Source organism: Megalobrama amblycephala, linkage group LG14 (genome assembly GCF_018812025.1).
Source record: "Megalobrama amblycephala isolate DHTTF-2021 linkage group LG14, ASM1881202v1, whole genome shotgun sequence".
NCBI lineage: Eukaryota > Metazoa > Chordata > Actinopteri > Cypriniformes > Xenocyprididae > Megalobrama > Megalobrama amblycephala.
In genome coordinates, this window is record NC_063057.1 from 2214759 (window position 1) to 2242196 (window position 27438).

Sequence of the window (27438 nt, forward strand, 5' to 3'; positions counted from 1 at the left end):
TGGCAATATCAGCTGCTTTGTTAAAAAAAATTTACATTACAGCTGAAATCCAACCTGAATGATGACAACACAGAATAAAATACTATCGCTAGTGATCATCAAATCCTTTTTACAGTTTATTTTACACACTTTGTGTTTAAATCTTCCACTTTTTTCACAAAACCTTTGCTCTTTAGAAACCCAGTCAGTTTGGGTTCAAATTCTTTAAAAGATCTAGTATTACCATTATAAACACTGAATTAATACCAACATATGGAATTAAATTAAGGACATGCATCAGAAAAATTGGGAATCTTGGACAATAAATATATGAATATAACAGCTTGATTTAGCAGTGTTGTCTAATGTCCGTTAAAAGTGTGAATTATGTGATAATGGACACAGCAATGCATCATGTATTATAAGATCATTATGTTTATAGCGTGATCCGTTAAAACATACAATATATTTCAATTCAGACCTATTACTATTAGCCTACACCATTAGGTCTGAAATATATTGTTAGCTGCAAACATGATGATCTTAAATGTATTAATTATTAATTTATTATTAATTTATGTGTAAAGTTGCATAAAATGGAAATACTCAATAAAGTAGGCTAACTACGTTACCTCAGATGGATGAATGGTTGCGATTCCACAACTGGTAAAATAAACATATATAAGACAATACAACATTTAGCTGTAGGATCATACAATTTACTGGTGACATAATTTAAGAAACTGTTCTATTGCGCTTCTGATTTGGCAGTGAAATTCGCTGATTTTGGGTGCGTAAGATGTGAAGGATTGAATGATCCAGTTAGTATTTTCACCCCATAATGGCGGCTGCGCTACCGGAGCGCCATCTAGTGGCCGTTACCCAAAAAGTATCAGAGTTTCGCCTCTTGGGTTCTAAGTTCTTTGGTGGAGGTGTTGCATAGCATGTTTGTGAATTTGGGGGCGGAGCTATAAAGATAGGGGTGCGATCCTTTTGGGTCAGGGCATGTTTTTGTGATTTCAAATATCAACAATTTTCCAACGAGAAGGATTTTAAAAATATTTTTAAGTTACACTTTATTTGTGAAAAAAATTACTGTTTACATAAAATTATATAAAAACGTACATCCATTACAAAAAGATGTAGGCCTACATTAAAAAAGAACTGATTCACTGAAACGAACCGTCCAAAAGAAACGGTTCGCTGAAATGAATCGTCTTCATGCGAATAGCTTTTCATTGAAGCATCAGATTAGTGAATACATTGGAAATACAATATATTTGACTTGGTAATTTATTCACATGAACATAATTTGTAATAAAGCATATCCCAGAGACTTTTGGTTTTATTAAATACATTTATTTGGATATTCATTAGACAGGAAAATGTTGCACCAGATAATATGGTGTAGTAATAGAGAATTGCAGTAAAGCTGTATTGCTGTTTGCCAGGAAGACTCTAATCGGCTACTTCGGTTGATTATATGAATCTTTTTTTATTTCGTCTTTTATTATTAGGCTTTTTAATTAGGCAAATACATGAGATTAAGACTACTGTGCCATAAACAAATGGTTAAGAATGCATTTCAAATAAAATAAAAACTACACCCCAGGGTTAATATTTCAGAGGGTTTTATAGCTGATCAAGTGGGAAGTTCGTCTGTCCACATGAGCAGGATGGGATTGTCTACATCTTTGGATAATCCGTCAGAAGATCCAGTGTGAGTGAAACAGCAGGTTAAATGATTCAGTGATCCATCTGTGCAGCATTAGTCGTGGTTAACAGTCATACTGACAGGCTGGAATGCTCTGATGTGTGTGTGTGTGTGTGTGTGTGTGTGTGCGTTTGCGGGTATGTGTGTGTGTGCGTTTGTGTGCATGTCTGTGTGTGTGTGCCTGAGTGTAAGTGAGTGTGTGTATGCCTGCGTGTTTGTCTGTGCATGCATGTTTGTGTGTGTGTGCGCATTGTGTGTGTGCGTGTGTCTTTGTGTGCATGTGTGTGTGCGTGTTTGTGTGTGTGTCTTTGTGTGCATGTTTGTATTTGTGTGCATGTGTGTGTGTGTGTGCGTATCTTTGTGTGTGTGCATGTGTGTCTTGAGTGTGTGTGTGCATTTGTGCATGCATGTGTTTGTGTGTGTGCGTGTGTTTGTGTGCATGTGTGTGTGTCTTTGTGAGTGTGTGTATGTGTCTGTGTGTGCACGTTTGTGTGTGTTTGTGCGTGTGTTTGTGTCTGTGTGTGTGTGTTTGTGCGTGTGTTTGTGCTTGCAGCTCAGATGGCCGCTGGGTTGCAGAACACTGTAGAAGAACAGATTATACACAGTGCAAATAGAAAGTCGATTAAACAGTGATATCTCAAGAACAAAATCACGCATGCAACATTCACATCAGATGAACTAGTTGATCTGAAACTAATGTACAGAGAGGTAGTTTATGGCATTGAATGAATATGTTTTTGAAGAGTAAGGCTTAATACAGGATACATAAGCTTACTGCATCTTCCAGCTTCAGTCTTCAGTAATATTCCCTCTGTTTCAGAGACTTTTAAAAGCTTTGGTAAAATTAGCCAGAATGATCCAGTTTCAATACAAGTCAAACTCTGTCAGCAACATCGATTACATCTGCTGCTGATTATCACAGAAAATCCTTCCAACTCGACCCAAAATTGCATTTATAGAAATGCACTTACAGTCATTACATATCTGACATTAGTATATATAAGAATGAATATAAAATATGATCTGAACATTTCATTTAATATATATATATATATATATATATATATATATATATATATATATATATATGAATAAAATGTATAATTTTAATTTACATATATTATCAAAATACAAAATAATAATTTTAAGAATTAATTAGATTTTATATTATTTTTTATATACAATTATTTATTATTATTGTGAATTTTAGCCTTTATTTTAATGTGCTTTTGTGTTTATTTTTAATAAAACAATTTTTATATATATATATTAGAGCTGCACGATTAATCATATCGCAATCGCGATGTCAAGCTTGTGCGATTATATGACGCAAAATGCTGCGATTTTATGAAATAAAATAATAATAATAAGTTAATAAATAAATTAAATAAATACATATGTGGACACAACAACCCATTATCTGAGAGCTGTTTGTCCATTTTATACACCGCTAATAAAAAGAAGACCAGTCAGTTTCAGTTTAAGCAGTGGCACGTGTGGCGCGCACGGTCACTGAACTGGTGGCAAGAAAAAACGCTACCTCTGTTATATGGCGATATTTTGGCTATAAGATTATAAACCCAGATTAGTAGTGGTTGATCCGTACGGACCAAGGCCCACGGTTCGGGACGCATGTGATTCGCGGATCAATTGAAAGTTTAACCGCAATAGAGTGAAAGGATATCATTTGAACATGTTTTGTCTTGATAGTTTACACATTAAATAGATATAAAACCATTCCAGCGCTAGAAGAGGCAAAAGAGGATTTAATTCGGTATCGCACGCAGCGCTGTTATCGGTGCGCACATGACGCACATAGAGAGAGAGAGAGAGAGAGAGAGGCGCGTTATAGCTCGCGAACTCCAAATTGATTTCTCTTTCGCGTCCTCAATGCACTTGGATGGTCACATACACGCATTATGTCAGTCAAAATACCCCTCTCAGCAAGTATTCATGTGAACACATTCAGTTATGTCTTAATTGAACGAGGTGAGAATTCGGACGTGTATCTGATGTGTGCGTGCATGTCTTACTCTTAAAGTGACAGCAACCTATAAATACCTGCTGCTGTTGTCTGTCATGTAAATCAAACAACAAAACACAGCTTTAACAAAGATTAATCTATATTGAATTTATACAATGAACAGTGTCATTTTACATTTAATTATTACATTTCTGTGCATGAAAATTAATACTACAGTTAGACCTTATACTTTATTTGTTACTTTATGTTGTATTTATCTATGCTTGTTGTAATTGGTGTACAGTATTTGTTCTTTTTACAGTCTGTTCACTTGCCTTTAATAATGTATTATTTAGGCTAGTAGTTTATGCTGTGGTATCAGAATAGTTTAAGTGGGCTAAGTAATAAATGCAAAGTTAAGTTACCCCTATCCAATTTTTTATTTTTTTTTGTGCTGATCTGAAAAATGATCTGATCCGTGACGTCATAACCGTGATGTGACTCGAACCGTGAGTTTTGTGATCCGTTGAACCACTACAGATTAGTAAAGAAACAAATATCTTAAATGGGATTATAACAAGTTTGCAGTAATACAAAGATGTTATTTAATTTCATTTTAATTTGAAAACGCTGTGCATTTGTTTGTTGTTGTTGCTAGTTTGAGTTGAGAAATACACATTTCAGCATTATCAGTAATCTGTGTGTGCATTTTCATTGAGAACCAAGCAAGATGACTCATGATACTATTTGTTTATTATATCGCTATCGCAAATCGCAATCGCAATATTGACCTCAATAATCGCAATATGACATTTTCCCCAAATCGTGCAGCCCTAATATATATATATATATATATATATATATATATATATATATATATATATATATATATATATATATATGTATTTGTGTTTATTTTTAGTTTTAGTACTTCAATTTTAAAGTTTAAAAGATTTTTGTCTAATATTTATATTTATTTTGACTTTATTCAATTTAAAAGCCATTTTTAATATTTTAATATATTACACAAATAAAAAACAAAATACTAAATATTACAAAAGCACATGAGAAAATTAAAATAAAAGCTAATTTATATTATTAAATAATATAACAGTATATAAATAATAAAATACTCATTAATTTGTTAATCAATGTTAATTAAAATAGTTAATTAAAGTGTTTTTAAATTTGATATATGTTAATCAAAAATAATTGATTTTAATCATATATATTAAATTAAAAGGTCATCATATTTTTTATTAATTCTTATAGAACAGTGTTTATTCTAATATCTAATATCTAATATTTAATTCTATATCTTGCCTCATAATCTATATATATATATATATATATATATATATATATATATATATATATATATATATATATATCTAATATAGTTGAAATTATTCTCTGTTTTAAGTGGCAGCATGATGTTTTCTATAAATCTTAACTTGTTTTAAACCCTGAACATTCATATTTGGTCTGTCAAACATCATCAAACATCATAACTTGCCACGAACTACTAGAGCATTTTCAGTGATTATTCCATTTTAATAGTGCTAGTATCAGTGTTTGACATTTGTAAAAACATTTGCATTCTCTTTTCCCTTTCTATTCAAGAGTCCATGTTCTGTTTCACCCTATCAGTGATCGTACAACATCCCGTTCAGTCGACAAAACTGTGAAACATGAACACTTTCAAGTTGGTGTGTGAAAAAAAAAGGGGTCACAGGCAAAAAGCTGCTGGACAAGGATACAAATGTACACCCGTGATCACATGACCCATAATGGTGATGTCAGAGCATTGTGTAGGGTGTCTTTAGGTGTGTTTGACTTGAAGCGGCGCTGCAGAACGATCAAAAGCACAAGTATTGCTCTCGCGGTACTCTGATGTCTCCGCTTCAAGTCCAACACGTCCTTTCTCTCACGAATCACTGGGGTTGGTGTGGTAAGGTCGCAGGCGTGAGGCACTCCTGTGGTGTTTAAGCTCCAAGCAGCACCTCGGATCTACACTACGAGAGGCAGGAATCAGGGGGAAAAGCTTCAGGGTCCAGAGACCTGGGCAGTTGAGAGGGAAACGTGATTTGACTCTTTCTGCTGTTGTTGAATCCTGGAGAATCGCCACTACTGTCCATCTGCTGCCAGACACAGATCAGAAGATGATTAATAAAACACATATCCGAGGAAGAGCAAAGATATTTAAAGTTTTAAGAAAAGATAAAAATTAAATGCAACCATTCGTAGTTCTAAAATAGCAAAACAGCGTTTTAAAAGTTTGGGGTCGGTAAGATTTTTAATGTTTTTGTTCACCAAGACTGTATTTATTTGAGCAAAAATACAGTAAAAACAGTGAAATATTATTACAATTTAAAGTAGCTACTTTCTATTGTAATGTATTGTAAAATATCATTTATTCCTGTGATCAAAGCTGAATTTTCAGCATCATTACTCCAGTCTTCAGTGTCACATGATCCTTCAGAAATCATTCTAATATGCTGATTTGCTGCTCAAGAAACATTTATGATTATCATCAGTGTTGAAAACAGCTGCTTCATATCATAAAGAACAGCGTTTATTTGAAATCGAAATCTTTTGTTACATTATAAATGTCTTTAGTGTCACTTTTGATCAATTTAATGCATCCGTGCTGAATAAAAGTATTAATTTATTTAAAAAAAAAAATCTTACTGACCACAAATGAATGCATTTAGTTTTAATTCATTTTTAATTAAATTTAATGAATTAAGTCACTCGTAAACATACTTTATCACTAGAAAAAATGTAAATAATCCATTAAACATGAAAATATTATGCAATTATAAGACATGTTTCCTTATATAGAACCTTTTTGGCATTAAAGGTTCTTTAAAAATGAGTCAAGAACAAAGAAGACAAGTCATTTCACTCGGCGGCCATCTTTGAAATGCCTCTCGGGCAGCTATTTCAGTCATGGAAGTGCAGCTCCTATCTCTTTGAATGGGGAAACATCAAATTCTCCAAAGCTTTAAATTTCATATTTGAAATCACCAATGAAATCCAACAACAACTGTCTCAAAAATGCGTTTTTTAATGCTCAAATAGCATTAAAAAGGCCTATTTTTCAGGCTGGAGCAGCCAATATGCATGCATAGGCAGTTGCAGTGATGCAATGACTTTTATTCACTTTTATTTAGAAGGCGGGACTTATTCCACAATATTGTGCATTGCACATTCTCCCATTCATAGTAATATGAGTGCACCATCTTACTATATATATAAAGTCTTTGGTCAAGAACCCTAGAGTTCTATATAGAAGCCCACTGAATCTTTGTTTCTAAGAGTGATTTGTTTACCTGTAGGTCAAGCGTCCCCGGTGTGTTTAGTTCTTTGTTGAGCTGTGGCACTGAGGCAGGAGGAGGCTGCTGACTATCTACAAGAGACTGACAGGTTAGTCCTTCCACAGCTAGAGGGCAGAGTGGAGCAGCGGGACAAGTGTAGCACAGACAATAAACATAAGCCATGTCCCAATTTGTGCATACTTTTGAATATGCAAAAGGACAGTATGGCAGTACTGGGGCATATAATTGTACAAACTGGGATGTAGCCTTTACTTACCTCTCTATTGCAACATAATAGCTTTAGCAGCATCAATGTCAAACTGAAATAATAGCTGGTTTATAATTGGTCCCAGATGGTCTAACAATCCCTTACTTCTCCACCTAAACCAGCTAGAATCTACCTTAAGCTAGTTTTTAGGTGCATTTTCCAATATCAAAATATAATGTTGCTTGTTAACATTTACAAAAACAGTCCCAACTGTAATAAGGACGCAGACTCAATCGATGCATTTATACCTGTTATTTACAGTATATACGAAGAATATACAACATTACGGTCCAGGTAACGACAGACATATACAGTGTTTTGCCGTATACACATGCATATGACAGCAGACAGGGACATTCAGTGACATGAATAACAGTCTGCTCTCAAAAAGTGTTGCATTTGCACAAAGTGGCTGTTAGTTTTCAGTAACACACAGTAGAAAACACATTCATCTACAACTCCAGTAGTGCAGATGGTCGCAGATGGATGTCATGAACGTGAGAAAACCAAAGAGAAAGTGATGCGGGAAGCAGGAAGCATTTGACAGGTTTCAGTCAGAATAAGATGGCGAAACATTGGACTTTTTGATTTTGGAGATGTGCAGCGATGATGTCATGATCATGTGATCATGTGCATACGTGTTTGTGCGATTCAGGCCTCAGGTGCGCGGGTGCGACAGAGAGGAGGTCTCACAAGGTTTCTGTCCTGATTTGAAAGACACGCTCCTAAAACTGCTTCATCTGATCACAGATAATTACGTAAAGCCCTCGGTACGAACCAAAACAAATGCCAATCAGTTTCACCCATTTATCAGTCTCAGAATTGACTTCTTAAATGCAGGAAAATCAGCATAAAACCGCACATTAAAATAAACAAGGATAGAGAAAAAGATAGTCTCTGATAGTTTTTAAAGATCGCTCCCTACTTATAGTTCCACTGTTCGATCTACAAAACACAAACAGAGAGCGAAACTAAAATTTACACTCAATTTCATGCAATACTGAGGCCTGTGTGAGCATTAATAAATTAAAAACTGAATTGGATCATTCTACAATCACAGTGACATTTCCATTAAAATAACTACATTTCATTTATTTGTAATTTTTTTTTTTTTCTCCCCAAAATCAAACTCATGATTTAAATGTTAAATCTACTGAGCAATGTTCCAAAAAAGTTGATATTTCTCATTTCATATCAGGTCATAACAATTTTACTATTAGATGTGTTTTAGGATTCGATATTAGGATATCACGATATATGTGAATCGATATTAGGATTAATCGATTTGACAGCACATATATATATATTATTAGATGTAGATGTCTTATATACATTAAATTATATTTTTACTTATGCAATAGTGCTGTCAAATCGATTAATCACAATTAATCAAATCTAACAAAATTTTGTATATATATATATATATATATACACACACACACACATATATATATTTACAAACTTTTTAGATGCGATTAATCATGATTAATTGATTTGAGAGCACTCTCTCTCTCTCTATATATATATATATATATATATATATATATATTATACTAGAAACTGGAATTATATTTTTAATATATTATATAGGAATAATTGAAGCGATTGTAGAATGAACCACTTATTTGAAAAAAAAAATTGAAAATGTATTTAGCAGAAACATGCATTTAAAATGGCATGCAGGGAAATCATGGCTGGGTCGGGTTGAGGGTTCGATACCTGTCAAATGCTTCGAGCGTTTTGTGATGTTTTGTAGGGATGTTTGGGTCTGATTTTGGCTCTAGAAGGCCAGTGCGTGGCACGTCAAGTGACTAGATGTGCAGATGTGTAATGGTGGGACACAGGCACCTCTCATTAAATACAGCAATATTTGAACAGAAAATACGTTTAACAGATGTTTGGGCCCATGCATGTCCCTCTCTAAGTGCTTTTTGGCACTTCCTGCTCAATTTGGCAGCATCTCATTTGGCTCTAAATTCTGGAGAATGAGGTTTTGCCAAAGATGCGAATGTGTAAGGGGAAAAACAACAGGCAGAGTGTATAAAAACATCAATGCAACTGCTGTAAATAAACTGTACAATGTTAATGGCCACCTTTAGACAGCTGACAATGAATGATTTTCCCTGAGAATTTAGTCATCTGGACATTTGCATCACTTCATCATTAACATACATTCAATGCAGTGTCACTATTGGTTCCTGTAAGCACTCACAACATTAATGAGTTCATTATCTGGAGCAACTTCACATCTGACCCAGACTGATGCTGACTGTAAATTAAAATGGTGTCTTGTATTTTTATAAACGTGACTCAACAATTTTTGCACATTCACCATTACATGGGCTGGGCCACTTTTATACTGTTTATCCACTGGATGGCACTGTGGCAACATCAATTATGGCTATGTTTGGAATAGCATGCTGCAGTATGCATACTGTGCACAGTATGTAACTAACATAGAAAACCCAGATGAGTTACTACAACCAGTGCACAGTGAGGGAAATACTGTATCCCATAATGCACTGCACCCGATTTACCTTCCAATGTCGGATTAACTGATATGATCCTTGTTATTTAATCAGTCAAAAATGAAAGCATTTTTACACAAACCTGAAATAAAAAAATATATATATTTTTGACATAACTGAATTAAACACAACCTACTGAGGTCATGTGACAACACTGCAATATTCCTTTTTTGTCAATGTAACATACAACCATTTTAAATATTTCCCGTTGCATTATTTCATAAAAATATTAAGTCTAACAGAATGCATTATGCAACAGGAAATAATTTAAACGGTTGTTTATAGTATAGAGTGAATACTGCGCAGTATGCAGTAAGTACAGTAGAACGCTAGTATTCCATTTGGAACACAGCCAGAATTTTGAAAGTAGTTAAGACATTGAAGTGAAATAAAACAAAATTGGATGCAAACTAACTAAGCTTAAGATAATAATTAAAAGACTTTTGCTGAAATAAAAGCAACTTAGTGAGAATAACTGATAATGTAGAAGCAGGTTAACTGAAATGTGCATGTATACTATTTTTTAAAAACAGTAGGCAGCGTACATTATATACTAGGGGTATGACGAGACGGTTAGCTCACGAGACAAGATTGAGTCCACAAAAACAAGACGAGATTTTTACACAGTATTTGTAAGAAATCCTCAATGACAAAAGGTCCCTTCAGACCTTAGAACTGTACATGAATTATGAGCTTCTACAACTTTTGACCTCCTAACTGAACTCCTTTCCACAAATTGATCATAGAAATAAAAACATTATAAATTAGTAAATTATAATTAGTACTCTGTGAATAGGGAGCGACAGTGCTGAGCATGCATTCTACAAGATAAGACATTTGTCAGATGCTTTTAGGCTCTGTTGAGCAACGAATCCTCCGCCATGGTCTTGTCAGTCATCTCGTCACTTACATCACGTGATTACTAAACTCTGATTCCTGCTGCAGTACGTACGACAAATGGGATTAAAGTGACCGTTATCCAACTGAATTAAATGGTTTTTATTTCTATAAAAATCTAAATGACAGTGGAGGCATAATGTAAACGTAGCGGTGGTATATTCTAACCTAATTTCACCCTCACACTCCGTCATAGCAATATCACGAGACAGCTTTTCATCTCGACGAGAAATCTTGTCATATTTCAATCTCATGGCACGAGATCTCGTCACAACCCTATTATATACTGCACTAGATGCAGTATGCAGTACACTAGTGTTCCATTCCGAACATAGCCAGTTTTCTCAGATTATACACAACCTAAACCAAAATTAAACTGAAATTGGCATTTCATATAAAATCTTGTTGCTTAATTGACTCTCCGTACGAACGAATAATGACAGACACGCAGCGAAGGTTTTAGTGTTCAAAAACCATCTATCATGTGACAATTACACATTCACCCTGATACACGCCAACAACCCCAAACAAAAGCTGATTCTTTCAATGTAATGTCCTGTTGAGTCTCTCGGACGTGTACTTGAACAGTCCACGTGCTCTCAGATTGGGACAGAACACAGTGTCCTGAGAACTGATCAACAGTCTCTTTTGAAGAAGGCCGGGCCACTTGTGCTCCATTAAATCCCTGAGGTAAAAAAAAAAAAAAAAAAACGAAACATTCAAAACAGAAACCAGTGTGTCCTCCTCTCTGCGGCACCCGTCAGTAGCGGGGATGCTGGGAACTGTAGTTTCTGGGATACAAAGGGGTGTAGGTAGACGAGGGGGGCGTGTAGCGAGACGTGGAGCGCTGGAAGTGGCTGGGAAGGGGGCGAGATTGGGACGAGCTCCACATGGAGCGGCGACTGGCCAAAAGGGGGGAGCGGTAGGGCGAGGAAGGGGCGGAGCCTGGGGAATAGTGCGACTCGCTTGCATAGCGACGGGCCAGGATGGAGGTATGAGTCGGTAGATGGGTGTAAGTGTGCGGCTCGACGACATACGCCCGGACGCCCATGGTCCAATGGCTGTACGGCATGGTTGACGGTGTCCAGGAGGACGATGCGGGTGACGACGGGGCCTCCAGCGAGGGCGGGCTGCTTGGGGCAGAAGGCTGGGTGGGCATAAAGGGGGGTGTGGTGGGCGAGGTGATGGCGGCTGCTGCCGTAAGGACCTCGGTAATTGTCAAAGGAGTGTCGGGAAGGGGCGGGACTGGCGTTCCACTTACTTTGGGTGTGCCGCTCCTCAGCCGGGATGGTTTTCCCACGCGGGTCCGGTGCGTCTGCTCTTGGTCGAACTCCAGGTCCTCCAGTTTCTGCGTGAGGGCGAGTTTTTGCTGGATGGCCATGCGGAGGAGAGAGTTTAACGTCTTTTTCTCATCCTCTGCCGCCGCGAGTTGTCTCTGCATCTCGTCCAGCTGAGACACATACTCATCACACCTGATCAGAGAGAAGGGAGAAATTAGTATTTGGGCTGCACGTTAAATATAAGTATTGTAAAGTATGATTCATTTTGGTGAATCGGTTTGCTCGGATGGTTAATTTAAAGGGGACCTATTTTGCAAAATTCACTTTTATGTTGTTGCAGTGTGTGAACACAACCACCCTATTGTGGTAAAAAAATCCATCCACCTCATTTGTTATTTTCCCCATAAATCTGAAACAGTGGGCCCTATAATACACCCGGCGCAATGCGACATAAGGCGCAGCGCAAGTGCGTTTGCTAGTTTGCGTCCGGCGCCGTTCGCGTTTTCCCGTTCGGCGCCACGTCCTTAAATTAGTAAATGCATTTGCGCCAGTTAGTGCGCCCATGGGCGTGCTGGTCTAAAAAAGAGGTGTGTTCAGGCGCATTGCCGGCGCATTGCTATTTTAAGGAGCTGAAAATAGACTGCGCTAGGGCTGGACGATTATGGCCTAAAATCAAAACCTTGATTAATTGAACATTTTACCTCGATTACGATTAATGAACGATTATTTTATTTCTGATTTTTTATTTTATTTTTTATTTTTTTTTGCCCTCATAGTTCACTGACAAGGTTTGTACTGTAAATAGCCTATGATTGACTATTAAGTTGGGATATTTTTTTTCCTGTTGAAAGAGTGATCTGACATCATAGCTCACTATAGCAGTTATTTCATCTATGGTTTGTAACATTTCTTACAGGTTTCTGCTCGTTGTAAATCAGATAAAGATAAATTAGCACAGTACCAGTAGTGATTGCGTATGTGAATTAGTCATACCGTCTCTCTATTAATTGTGAAGCTGTGGGTTGTAAATAGTTCCTTCAAAAGTAGAAAAAATAGATGCTATAACTTTTGAGTTCACGGCGTTCACCTCCGTGTTTTGTTTTTATGCCACTGACTGGACTGGGCGGAGTCACGTGGCTACACACGCAGTTATGTTTTTAAGGGGGAAGTATTAAAAGGATTAAAAAAAAATAATTAATTAACAGGATTAAAAAACCGAAATAACCGACATGGGAAAATTACGTCGGTTAGAGGTTCTGAATTTCGGTTTCGATTACTTTTCGATTAATCGTCCAGCCCTAGACTGCGCCATAGACCAACTCAAACCTGGTCTAAAGTCAATGGCGCAATATTTTTTTGTTAGAGCGCATTGGTAGAAACTGCGCCTCTGGGCGCGTCCACAGTGAGCGTTGACTTTGCTTATTAAACACAGGGATGTGCATCACACAAACATGCCAAATATTAAAAACAAAAGGATTACAGTGTAAAAGAATATTATTGTGTAGGCTACATAAATATAAAAATGTAACTTCGTTTAACTACTAACTAAACGTTTAACTTCGTGCACAAGCAGATCGGTTTCTTCGCTTGAAAAGCGTTCAGCTTTTCCGTCAACAAATTCCGCCATGTAACTAGCAATCAGCCATGGCGCGAGCGCATCTCGCTCTTAAAGGGAATGGGAGATGACACTCTGATTGGTTTATTGAACGTTACGCCCATTACTCATTAAGAGAATAGGGACGACCCATTTCAAAAATGCGCCCCGGCGCACGGACCGTTTTTCCGTCGTTAAAATAGCAAAAGTGGATTTGGACACGCCCTGAGTGCACCTGCGCCGTGCGCTTTACACTTTGCGTTTAGATCGTTAAAATAGGGACCAATGTTTCAAAATGAGCCGTTCAGGAATGTGCTCCAATGTGTGCTCCAGGAATGTGCTCACATTGCACAGGCCCCGCCCACGACCGGTGATTGAATCTGCCCTAGTAGCATAGCTCCTCCCCTGAGTGAGCTGTACACAGTCCGCCATGTTTATCTCCTTGCCAGAGAAGAGTAAGAAATGTATTCTTATTAAAGCTACTAAAGTTATTCAGTGAAGAGCAGTGAGTGACTTCATACTAACAGCATATACAGCAGTAGGTGCTGTATATTATGCTGCTGTCACTTTAATACACAGATCTAATAAACACATGATTTCTTTCCCTGCTGTTTACTTTCACAGACATAACCGACTGTGTTTATGTGAACTTTGTGTGTGTTATGTATAACCTTGTATGTATTTGACAGTTTAAGTGCAGTAAGACTAGAAAGAGAACTTAGTTTAATACTCACACGACGCACCATCTGACAGACAGCTTTCTGTGTGCGTGCTTCAGATGTGTGCAATCAGAAAACAATATATTTGAAGTTTAGACTGATATGGCTTTAAAACGCATGCAGATAATAAACTTTATGATAATGAAGAACTGCAATGTCACATGAGCATGACCTCGATAGAGATGATAATCAAAACCAAACAGATATTTTTGTTTTTGTCAGAGTATCCGATGCATGAGCTGTAAAGGCTCCGTCCTCTTCTGGAAATCGCAGCTCATTTGCATTTAAAGACACGAAAACAGCATGTTTTTCCTTCCACTCAAAAATGGGCATTTGCCACATGATCTATGGGGTATTTTGAGCTGAAACCTCAGACACATTCTGGGAACAACAGAGACTTGTATAACATCTTGTAAAAAGGGGCATAATAGGTCCCCTTTAAATGAACTGTTTGCGAACATATGATTCAGTTGAGTTCTTGAAGTAATCTCTACATACAGTATGTCCTTTTTGTAGTAAATATTTAGCTTCTACTGTTTATCGTTGCGTTTTCTATTTTTATAGGCTGTATTTAGTGCAAATCTTACTGTTCAAATGCCGTTTAATGTTCTCATCTTAACTGAGATGATCTGACTGCAAAAAATGATATTATTTAATAGTTATAGTGATATTTCTGCTCACTGTTAAGTAGCTTCATTGTAGTCAGCTTGATTATAGTGTTATGGTGCATTTGCTCACCGTGTGGCGAACATGGCTCTGAGGGAAGAGAAGGTGGCTGCATCCTCTTTCAGCGCCTTCAGCTCGTTCCTCAGCTTCATCATGGTCTCCGTCACCATGGTCTTCTCGTTCTCGTATTTACTCTTCAGGTTGGCCAGGGCCCCCTCAGCCGTCTGTGAAATACCAGTGAGCCATACAACCAACTTTGTGTCTAAAAAACTGGTTCTGTCAACAATACGTTAATAAACCACTACTGATAGAATACAGACAATATAAGAAAGCACTGTTACCATTATAAAATCCTAATATCATGTTAATTTTGATATATGGGATATATTTAACAAGTAATTCCTTTGATTTGATAATTGCCCACTTTAAGAATAATGAGTTCATATTTTCTTGAATTCATAATCTAACTCTACCGAATGTCATTTAACATGAACTGTTCATTCATGTGAATGCTTGTCATTGCAGTAACTAAGAACTCCTGTTTTGCACATAATAATGGATGTAGTAATTACATTGCTGGCCCATATAGCACAGCACTTTCCCTCTGGTGTGGGATCTATAAATCGTATTGTCCATTAATCATCTCTGGCCTGGAGGGGTCATACAACATGCTTTATATCACACAGTGGCCAAGAAGGAGAAAGAAATGATGTGTCGGATAGAACAGTCCCTTTTCATCAACATTTCATATTACTAGCTATTAATCAAACAGCTCAGTCACATTTACAAGGTACTGGAGCTTTTGAGAAAGAACTAATCGCTAGATTTGCCGACATTTGCCAGATTAGAAAATTAAATTTTTGAAAGGTATTCAGTTTGGTTTGTGTAAGTAGGAATGAATCAAACCACAAAGGGTGAGATGGTTGAGTTCGGCTCATTTGTGGGTCCTTTTAGATCATTTGGGGTTTTTGGGGTGAAATTGGACGAACTCCAGATGGAGCGGTAACTGGCTAAAAGGGGGGAGCAGTAGCAGGTGCGGAGCATGAGGAATAGTGCGTCTCGCTTCATTTGTGCTTGGTTCATTTGTGGGTCCTTTTAGATCATTTGGGGTTTTCACTCGTTATATCAGCCCAAGACCGCACTTAGACTTACTTAGACTTAGGTGTGTAGCAAGACGTGGAGTGCGGGAAATGGCTGGGAAGGGGGTTAGATTGGGTTGAGCTCCACATGGAGCAATGATTGGCCAAAAAGGGGAGTGGTAGGGCAGGGAAGGGGCGGAGCCTGGGGAATAGTGCGACTCACTTCATTTTTGTTCGGTTCATTTGTGGGTCCTTTTAGATCATTTGGAGTTTTTACCCATTATATCAACACAAGACCGTGCTTAGACTGCTCAAATGCAATAAAAAACGCCCTTAAAAACAAACTCTGGTTGGTCATTTAACAATCCACTCAGATGGTCTGTTCCTGTCTAAGTGGACATTTCTTGGTTGGAGTAAGTTGCGAAGTGGACTAGACTGTCGATAGTTTAAAATCTTGGTATACAAGACTAGGCGAAAGATGGCAACCCATGTGGGAAGGTAACAGTTTTACCAAGAAGCGTAGAAGTTACAGAGCAGTGTTAATATGAAGCTGGAATAAATTGCAAAGTGGTCCAGACTTAATTCTGATAGTTAAACATCTTGGTACACAAGACTACTGTAGGCGAAAGATAGCGACCCATTGTGAATCAAAGAAGCGCAGAAGCTCAAAGCAACATTAATGGGCCGTCAGAATAGGTTGGCTGGAGTAATTTGCTAAGTGGACCAGATTTTATGCCAATAATTACAAATCTTGGTATGCAAGACAACTGCAGCCGAAGGACTGTGACCCATGTGGAAATACAGCAGTTTAACCAAGAAGCGTAGAACCTACACTGCAACATTGAGACGTTGGCTAGAATAATTAGCTAAGTGGAGCAGAATTTATGCCAATAATTACAAATCTTGGTATGCAAGACTACTGCGGCCGAAAGACAGGGACCCATGCAGAAATGTAGCAGTTTTACCAAGAAACATGGAAGCTACAGAGCAACGTTAATGAGAAGTCTGAAAATCTCAGTCAATGTAAGGACTCCCATGGTTCAATACTCTCAGGCCTCATGGCAATCAATAGGATGCAGGGTAATAAATAGAGCTGATTAGCCTACCTGCTTGTTGGCTTTCAACACAAGGCGCAAGGTTGCAATCTGCTCCCTCTTTGTGCTCAGGAGGGACTTGAGCTTGAGAATCTCCTCCATGCAGGCCTCTTTGTCCTTGTCCATCAGCGGGGCGAGCTCGCTGGCAGCCGCTCTCTGACGGGACAGCTGGAGCGAGCGGTCCACCGCCTTCTGCAAGTGCTTGATCTGGTCGCGGATGATGGCGTTGAGATGGTGGATGTTGGTGGGTTCGCGGCGCAGTTCTGAACCCGTGGCTGACTCGGGCGCTGGGGATGACGATGATGACGAGGAAGAGGCACTAACGATGGGCGAACCCAGTGGCGTCCTGACCGGGCTCTGCTCAGCAGTGAGAGGTTCTTTGGATGGTGAGTCAGACGGGCTACGCGACTCGGCGGATGTTGCAGCATTAATCGCCGCCAAGCGGCGTGCGAGCCGCGGGGTCAGAAGCACACGGTGGTCATCCTGCCCCTTGAGGCCAGCGGTGGAAATGCGCGTCGGGGTCCTGCCCTGCCGGTAGTAGTCCAGCGTAACGCGGTTCGGTGTCTCATTGTTGCACAGGCAGACGTGGTGGTAAAGTTGCGCTAACTCCTCGCTGAATATCGCCAGCTCATCTTGGGCGGTTCCCAGAATTCCATGCGTCTCGAAGGCTGTGTTATTGGCTGCCTGCAGCTCGCGTTCCAGATTCACCGCCTTCTCCCGGCCTTCCCTGCAGCTGCGCTCCAGCTTTGCCACTTGCATCTCCAGCGCCTGCAGTTGCGCCTTGCCCTGCTCATCCGCCCGTGCTCTTGCCTCCACGCACTCATTATATCTATCCTTCACCTCCTTAAGCTCCGCCTTCAGTCCGACTACCTCCGTCACGGCCACCCTGTACTTACACTGCAGCAACTCCAGACTCGGCCCTTCCTGGCCGCCAGGGATGCACGTTGTCTCTTCTTCATCACCCTCTTCTTCCTCCTTGTTTTCCTTGCTGCTGCGCTGGCGGCGGAGTTTTCTGAACCGCTCGCCCAAGCGACTGGCCCTCTCATGCTGCTCCGTCAGCGCCCCCTGCGTGTGACGGAGCAAAGCCTGTGATTCTTGCAAGCTGATGAGCAAAGATGCTTTTTCCCGTTCCACCTGCGACACATAAACAAGCCAAGTATTGAATTTACCTGCTGGTTTAAACTTTTTAGTCCTGATGCCGGTCTAAATCAGTGCTTTTTAAACCTGTCCCCCCACCACTGCACATTTGGTCTCCCTTATCTAACACACCTGATTCAACTCACCAGCAGCTCATATTGCTTATTAAAGGGATCGTTCACCCAAAAATGAAAATTTTGTCATCATTTACTCACCCTTATGTTGTAATAAATAATGTTGAACACAAACCAAACAGTTGATGGCACCCATTGACATCCATATCTAAAGATGTCAATGGGTGCCATCAACTGTCCTGTTACCAACATTCTTTAAAATATCATCTTCTTGTTTTTTGTTCAACAGAAGAAAGAAACTCATACAGGTTTGGAACCACTTGAGGATGAGTAAGTAATGACACAGTTTTCATTTTTGGGTGAACTATCCCTTTAAGGCAAGATACTACAGATGAATAGAGTAAATAGGCAAGGCAAGGCAAGGCAAGTACATTAAGGCAATTATTTTGTATTACAAGTTTTCTGAAAAGTTATGGTTAAATATGCAAATGATGCATTATCTAATTAAATATGCACTAAATTACAGCCATTTCCAGAACCGAAATCTGAACACTGACTGGATAAAGTCAGGTTCAAAATTCTTATTTTAAATGAACCTTTTATTGCACAGAGACTGATCTTTTGAAGGGGATTTAATGGAGACGTTCTTAAATTAGTCATTGTCTCGTATGCATTAAATAATATGGTGCATTCAAGTAATGTCGGAAAGAACGTATTTACGAGTTGGGATTTTCTATGAGCCTCGTTTTTCCAAGTTGAGGTTGCTTAAGTGAGAAAACACGGCGGATTGCAGCTTCTGCAGTTGTTGAAATTTGTTGAAATGTAAAACTTCTGCATGCCAAGTTGCATGTACTAAATATGATAACATTGTACAATTACGATAGAATATATTATAATTGAATAAAAACACACCTGATGCACATTATTTATTCATCATTTCGTAGAATTAGACTTAAAAAAAACCTGTATTTTTTGTAGAAAGGGTACGTTGCCATCTTGCTCTGATAAAAGTGATTTGAACGCTCCTGACGTTGTAATTACAACTTCCCGACTCGTAAATACGAACTTCCCACATGAACGCACCAACAGTTTTGGAAAAAATTGCTTCTGAATGAGAATTACCAGGACAAATCTGAGCACATACTGAGAACTCTTTTGAAACTTGAAGGGAGGCAAGTATAAAATTACTGGGGTCTTTGTCTCATGAAAAAACATTTGAGAAGCAGCAAAGTCTCCATCTGCTCTCCATTTAATCTCACAGCTATCTATGAGAAACAATGGAGGTATTAGAGTGATTTCATTTGTGACCTTTATTTGCTATTATCTACTGGAACAATGATATTTACACCATAAAGTGTTCTCTATGGCCATTTGTAGCATTGAATATGTGTTAACTGTACACTTGAATTCAATGTTTAACATGCATGCAAAGTTCATATGTATATGACTCAGCTGAACTTGCACTTTAGGAACAGTGATCTCTTGTGACGGGAAGGATATAAATAAGCCAGTAGCATGGCACATTAGTGCGTATGGTGGTCTCATATTTCATCCCACCACACTGCAGCATCCCGTTGTAAACAGAACAACGCCTAAACCAATGCAGCAGTCATTTCTCACTATTTAGGAACATGAGCATGAAAGATGAGTTTAAAAACATCTATTTAGACATATATAAAATAAATATTAAAGAGGTAAATTGGCAACATGAAGCTTCACTGTATAAAAAATAAATGTATGCTAATGGCAAGTTTATATATGCTTATACTGTTTATATATTCATTATATGGCCGTGGCTGACACATGCCCCGCCCCTTCACACTGACCTGCTGAATCTGTTGTCTGAGTTTCAGGATCTCGGGGCCATTGAGCTCACTGAAGAGGTCAGGGGTCAAAATTTCACTCTTCCTCAAACTCGAAGACCTGAAATCTCCGTTCAGTCGGTTTAGCACCGAACCCGCCGCACCCTGGAGCAGATGCCCGTTGCATTTGCCACCGTCCTCACTGCTGGGCGAGGTGGCGGCTGTCGGGGTTGCGCTGCCACTAGGTGGCGCTGAGCACAAGGCGATCAGATGGGCACAGCCTGAGCTGAAAGCCCCGTCGCACACGGTTAGATGTTGTGCTAATTCCTTGCGCAAAGTGTTCTTCATTTCTCGCTCACTTTTCAGAGCATCCAAAGCCTCTTCCAATTGGCTCTCGGAGATGTCCTTCAGGCGTAGCGCATCTTCTAATTGGCTGTTAAGCAGGGCTGTCTCCTCCTCCAGAACTTTGATTTCATGCTTCAGGCCTTCATACTCCACCTGAAAGAATGAAGAATAACCATTTGCTTTGATTCTGGGAAATATCTGAGACTGTTTCTACATAATCTGCCACAAACAATCATGATGCAAAAAGGTCTTGGATTTTCTCCTAGTTTTGAAAATATTTTTTAAAGGGGTCCTTGGTTATGATTTCACTTTTTTAACTTTAGTTAGTGTGTAATGTTGCTGTTTGAGCATAAAAAACATCTGCAAAGTTACGACGCTTAAAGTTCAGAGATATTTTCTTTAAAAGAAATAACTTTTTAAGGACTACAAAAATGGCTAGTAGGGACTACAATGAGCTTCTTCCCGGGTTGGTGACATCACAAACCCCAAAATTTACCTAAACCCCACCCCCGAGAACATGCAACAAAGGGGGTGATCATGTTGAGCTGCTTTAGAGAAGAGGAAGAGTTGTTGTAGTAGAGTATTGTTGACATGCTGTCATTTTACGCCGGAGTGTTTTCACAAACGAGGGTCAATTCAACACTGGATTTGCACAAAAGTTTAACATGACGCACATGCTAGTCGATGAGATGAATCAACTACACAGCAACAAAAATAGTAACATTGAGCCTGTCGACTGAATGCATGCTGCATTGTGGCATATAATGGAAGCAATCTAGTTTTGTATTGTTGTTTTGAAAATTCTGTTTGGTGACGACATTATCAACTTACAATATTGCTTTTTCATTCTGAGAACATAAGGTCCAGTGCAAAGACAATTTTTTATTTTTTCTTCAGTGGAAATGCACGCAATGGTTCTAGATTGGGTGCCAGAACTGTGTCAGTGTAAAGGGGGTAACTGTGTGCGCTTTACCTGGTTCTGCTTAAGCGTGGATACCAGTTTCTGCAGCGAGATGTTCTCCTCCTCCAGTTCGGTGTAGTCTTGCAGTAATCTGGCCTCTCTGAATTTATACTCTCTGATCTCCTCTCTCATCCGGCTTCTCTGCAGCTCTAACATCTCATTACTCTGAGAGACAAAGAGAGGGAAACACAGAAAGAGAGACAGTTTAAAAAATGCAGACCTGTCAAAACCACAGAGTTACATCTGCAATGTCAAGGCCATAACCGATTAATGCAGTTTATTAAAAACCCTTCACACTCAAGTCTGAGTACGTTTCTCACCTCTCTCAGTTCCTGTAAGATAGAGCCAAGTCTCTCGTTCTCGGCCTGCGTGCAAGATGCCTGCGATCTGCTGCTCTTCAGCTCAGCTTGCTGCTCCATCAGGCGGCCCATGTAGTACGCTTCCTTAGTGGCCGACTCCTGCAGTAATGTCTCCTCGTTGGTCTCCCCATCTTCAGCCACCTTCCTTTGGGTGGTGTACGCCTGGCTGAAGGCCTGAGAAAGAGAGAGAAGAACAAATGGTAAATTAAAGTGCCCCTATTATGCTATTTTAAAGGCTTCTAATTTTGTTTGGAGTCTCCTACAATGGGTCTACATGCCTTAAAAGTCAAAAAACACTGCAATTGTTCTGATAATATCCATTGCAGAATCACCTATTTTCTCACAGTGTCTGAAACGGTTTGATGAAAGATTAGGTCTCTCTAAACCCCGCCTTTCTGAGAGCCTACTCTGCTCTGATTGGTCAGATTAAACTTATTTCAGATACATTTAAGTTTCATTTAGACCAAGTTTTTCCATGTAATATTTACTTTTTTTTTTTTTTTTTTAGCAACAGTTTTTTCTTTTAGCAACAAAAAACATTTGAATAGTAGTATTAGCTCTGATTAAAGATATCATCCCTGGGTTTAATATCTAAAAACAGACAATTGGGACAAAGATCCTATAAAGGAGAGGCTGTAAACTGCAGGAGACACAGATTCGGTGTCCTCGTAATGTGAGGTGAAGTTCAGGCAATATTGGCTATAATCCGGAAGGCGTGAGTGGAATAGATGACAATGGTGATCTCGCATAAGACACTGAGAAAATCAATGCAGCGCTCAGCCAAGAGAAGCAGAAACTCAGAGCGTGAAAAATCAATTGGGAGTGTATAGGAGCTCAACGGTCCAGGTATGAGGGATGAGAGAAGAAATAACAGACTTATGGAGCAGTGCATTATGGGACAGAACTGATACCAAACGTTTAATTGGATGCATGATAGGAAGCAGAATGATTAGTATTTGCTGCATGTCTCCAGCTAACAGGGAATGTTCTGGCAAGGTTCTCTCAAAATTATGAACAAACGTTCTTCTAGTAATGTTAATAGAACCTTTCAAAGTTCAAAGTTGATCTTTGGTCTTTAATAATGTTCTCAAAATGCGTTATTTACACATCGTTGAAGGGGTGTTTTTTCTGAAATGTTCATATAACATTTTTCAAATGTTTCAACTTGTTTCGGAATGTTCAGAAAACATTCAAATGTAACGTTCACATAATGTTTGAAGAATGATAAAATGGAATGTTTCCTTAACGTTCAAATATGTTTTGAAAACGTTTAAAAAAACTGAACACTCAGAGAACATAAAAAAAAAAAAAAAACATTTTCATTAAATGGGAACATTAGCCAAATCTTCTTACAACATATTTTGGTTAGCTGGGACTCTTTTACTCTGTTTCCTTCTTCATAAGAGCAAGAGTGTCACAGTGGCTCACTGTAATGGAGAGAGAGCCAAATGAGTCTTGTGCGCTCAGAGGGAAGTGTGTTTTCCCTGCATGGATGGAGACTGATGGACCCCTTCAAACAGACGCCACTGGGCTTTTCCATTAAGCTGGAAATTCAATCAAACTCTCTCTCATGGGCAGTCAGTCCTGCTGTGCTGGGAAAACTCAGTGTTTTTTACACTAGGGTGAGATCAGAATTGTGCTTGAACTTTTGAAGTAGTTAGTGGTGTTCGTTAAGTCAAGCATACTATTGCTCAAACCATTTGAACAAATCTCTAATCCTAGACATTATACTTTGGGACCAGATTTTGCCCTGGGAGGCTCAATGAAAACAATCATTACAGACATGTAAATCTTGAATTATTGGAGAATGTAGTGTAACGATGAGTCCGGGACATGGAACAGGGTTAAAGTTAGGCTAGTTATTTAGGAAACTAGGTCAAAATTAGAATAACACAATGCAATAATAAAAATAATGAAAATATTATTTTTTTTTTTAAAGGGGTCCTTGATTATGATTTCACTTTTTTAACTTTAGTTAGTGTGTAATGTTGCTGTTTGAGCATAAACAACATCTGCAAAGTTACAACGCTCAAAGTTCAATGCAAAGGGAGATATTTTCTTTTACAGAAATCACTTTTTAAGGACTACAACAAACGGCTGGTAGGGACTACGATGAGCTTTTTCCTGGGTTGTTGACATGCCGTCATTTTACGCCGGACTGCTTCACAATCGAGGGTCAATTCAACACAAAAGATGAACATGCCGGCACATGCTAGTGGATGAGTTGAATCAACTCCACAGCAACTACATAAATTTAGAATTCAGATAAAAACAAAATTCAGAAAATTCAGAAACGTCCAGTTTCATTCTAAAAGTTGTAACTTCTTCCTGAGTCTCTCCATCAGTTTTGATCAGGTTTGAACAATGTAAGGCTGAACACCGTTACTGACAATCCTCATTTTGGCTGCGTGAGATTCTCCAGCTTTGTTGTTGTTGAGCTGCTAAAGCTCCACCCTCTTCTGGAAAGGGGGCGGGGAGCAGCAGCTCATTTGCATTTAAAGGGACACACACAAAAACTGCATGTTTTTGCTCACACCCAAATAGGGGCAAATTTGACAAGCTATAATAAATGATCTGTGGGGTATTTTGAGCTGAAACTTCACAGACACATTCTGGAGACACCAGATACTTATATTACATCTTGTGAAAAGGGGCATAATAGGTCCCCTATAAAGCATTTATTACTTCTTGTTAATTTTTAATAATAATAAAAATACATATGCAAATGTTTTATGCGAAATTGTAATTTTGCACAGGAAGTTAAATTCGCAACTCTGGATGGAAACACAGCTGTAGATCAGAACATGCATGCTGTATCACACATCATGACTAATGAAACAGAAGATTATATTCTTTCTCCTGATAAAAACTGAGAAGAAATGAATGTCAAACTGATGTAATGCTTCTCCTTCTGCTGTTATTGGATGATGACCAATGACATCATTCATGCCGCGTAACAATGAGTCAGCAGTGGCAATATTGTTTAAATGTAAGCATAGGAATAGAGAGATATACATTGTTTTTCTTTAATGTGTGGGAGACAACTATTTGCCAACAATAGTTTTTCTATTTGCCAACAACAGTTTGTGGATAATATTTCTATGTGCAATAATATTTCATTCAGCATTGGAATCATGATGATCACAATCTGAGCTCTTTTGACTGGGTTTCTTTAATAAGTTTTCTCAATGTTTAAATGTTTGGAATAAAGACAACTGAAAGTAAAGACACACAGTACCAGTATTTTATATAAATTACTAAAACTAAAACTGAAATAATAATAAATTAATGCTAAATAGTAATATTTGAAACTAATAAAAATGGCAAAAGCATTTAACAAAATTATTCAAACTAAAAATAAAAGTTAATATAAATAATACAAAAAGTAGTACGCACTCAATTAAAGGGAGTATTGGATGCAAACAGACAGCATTTATACTTCAGCTTAAAACAGTTCAGAAAACACATGCATAATATAAATTATATAAGTCATTTACTTTTATATCATCACTACAGATATTTATCACTAAATTAGTGTGAAGTATGATGAATTTATACATATTTATAATATTTATATAAATACATGTGGATGTATTATATATATGTATATAATTTATATATTAATCATATTTAATTCATACTTGTTTTCACTAGTAAGATGTCATCATACTCCCCCTAAAATTTGTATGATGATGATGTTTCCGGACATTCCAAAAGAATGGATTGTGTCAAGTGAAGTGAACTTCTACAGATCTATTCTGCTCACTGCATAAGGACCACACACACACACACACACACACACACACACACACACACACACGCACATAAAATACACACATGGACTGTGGAGATCACCCAGGAGATTCTCTTTCCTCACAAAGACAAAGCTGACTCTCACACCAGCCCTCCCTCCCTCTTTCTCCTTCTGTTCAGACACACCCCAGACAGTTCTCACTCCCACAGCGCAGTGTACATTTGTGAGTGTCTGTTAGTGAGGCACAAATCTATCTATCTATCTATCTATCTATCTATCTATCTATCAGTGAAAACAGTCAGTTTTACAGATGTCTGCTGGCGCTGTACAGCAGCTCATGTGAGAAGCGGTAAGCGGAGCCTGATAATTTTCTGGAGAGAGGTCCACACAGACACACGGATCGATATGAAGGCCCGCGGGCCGCAGTGAACCTTTATATGTGACCCGCTCTGCAGCAGAGCTCAAAACCACCTCAGAGTCAGTTTATTTCTGTACAGGAATCCGATCAGATGGTCCTGAAATGGTGTGCGTCTGATAGATTCATGTTGCACAGTGTTTGTGAGAGACAGAGCTGGTGAAAGTGACACCTCCATGTCTGACATGGTGTTTTTTGTTGCATAATACAAAATAATCATCATTAATCCTTTTCCTCGTCCGTCTCATTTGTGAAAGTGTGCATGGAAGTTTGTCTTGATATATCTAGATTGACATTGCATGACAGTAGAATTTGCAAAAACAAAATGCCTGGATGCATTTGGAGGGTGTAAATGTGATTAAATGTCATGAAAATAGTCACAATGCAAAAAGATAAAATAAAATAAAATCCTATGCAAGTTAATTTAACATTTTTTCTTATGATTTCTGTGTTAAATATGACCTGGGCGTGTGAGATTCAACCAGGGAGTGTTTTAATGAAGCCGCTCGCCATGTGAATTATGCAGCGAATGTTTCTCTCAGTGTATTATCCAGCTTGACGTTCACATGGTTCCCTTCTAAGTGCCCGAATCTCTCCGATCCATAATTCATAACTAGGAGCAGACATGTCTCCAAGCTCCGGCCAGAGCGCTTCAGGAACTCAGCATGAACTCCAAAGAGATCTGTCACTGGATTATTTCAAAAGATAAAGCAGAAGTCTTTGCTGTAAAGAACACAAAGCGCCACAATACTTTTTGTCTTCGTTTTTAACACTATATCATAATCAATCATATGATGTCCCACTCCCACACAAGATGGTTTGCACAGGTTATTCTGAAATCTCGTCCCCACGAGGAAAATCTGCACATACATATTTGTTAAAGCGTCGATGCAGCAGATGCTTTTAGCTCTGAGCTGCGCCAACTAATGCACCTCTGCATTTTTCATCTTCAGTCCAGCGCTGACGTACATTACCAGCCACACATCCACTAACCACAGTCAGAAATGATCTGGAAAACCCCTTCAGCATGTTCTTAAAGCATATTACCACCAATTAGCAAATGCATCATCAAAAATTACCTTAATAATAAGCAATCCAACTTATTAAATAATCATCCAAAGAGCATCACAAGAAAACAATGTTTAGCTCATCCTAATATTTCTCATGGAAATAAATGTGAAAAACATACTGTAGATGTGCAACCACTGCTTTTTTCCCTCCAGAATAAGAAACAGCCTCAAATATCCCTAAGCGTTATCGCTCTGAGACAAACTCAATCCTCAAAGCCTTCACTCTCAGTCGGAGTTAAAAACGCTCTCACAAGTCATACTGAAGGTTGGTTATATTTCAGAGACACTGTAGACGACACTAGACTGTCTAAAATAAGAGTCAATGACATCTGAGTCTGTTTTGCTGGTATTTATGATATTAAAGGAACAAATGTTGTGCTTTGATTGGCAAGCCACAACAGAAACCGATATATTCTGCCA

At 38.5% G+C, this 27438-nt stretch overlaps 1 protein-coding gene and 1 long non-coding RNA gene across 6 annotated transcripts in view; one reads left to right on the top strand and one right to left on the bottom strand.

Annotated features, from left to right (window-relative positions):
• Window positions 1–27438, top strand: part of LOC125244345 — a 154702-nt gene that overhangs the window by 1636 nt on the left and 125628 nt on the right. For all 3 annotated transcript variants that reach the window (XR_007179319.1, XR_007179320.1, XR_007179321.1), the window contains exon 2: window positions 6998–7085. This is a non-coding gene — a long non-coding RNA (uncharacterized LOC125244345). The remainder of the gene's footprint in view (window positions 1–6997; window positions 7086–27438) is intronic.
• LOC125244342 (protein bicaudal D homolog 1-like) overlaps window positions 4986–27438 on the bottom strand; it is a 28759-nt gene continuing 6306 nt past the window's right edge. The window contains exons 2-9 of one of the 3 annotated variants that reach the window (XM_048154418.1): window positions 21741–21953; window positions 21433–21585; window positions 20139–20612; window positions 17114–18235; window positions 15001–15152; window positions 11931–12141; window positions 6992–7068; window positions 4986–5794 (exon numbers count right to left, since the gene is read on the bottom strand). In XM_048154418.1, the coding sequence (XP_048010375.1) occupies window positions 7018–7068; window positions 11931–12141; window positions 15001–15152; window positions 17114–18235; window positions 20139–20612; window positions 21433–21585; window positions 21741–21953 (2376 nt within the window). In that variant the 3' untranslated portion in view covers window positions 4986–5794; window positions 6992–7017. Of the gene's footprint in view, window positions 5798–6991; window positions 7069–8760; window positions 12142–15000; window positions 15153–17113; window positions 18236–20138; window positions 20613–21432; window positions 21586–21740; window positions 21954–27438 lie in introns of those variants that run through there. The other 2 variants (XM_048154417.1, XM_048154415.1) reach the window with 2 other exon arrangements.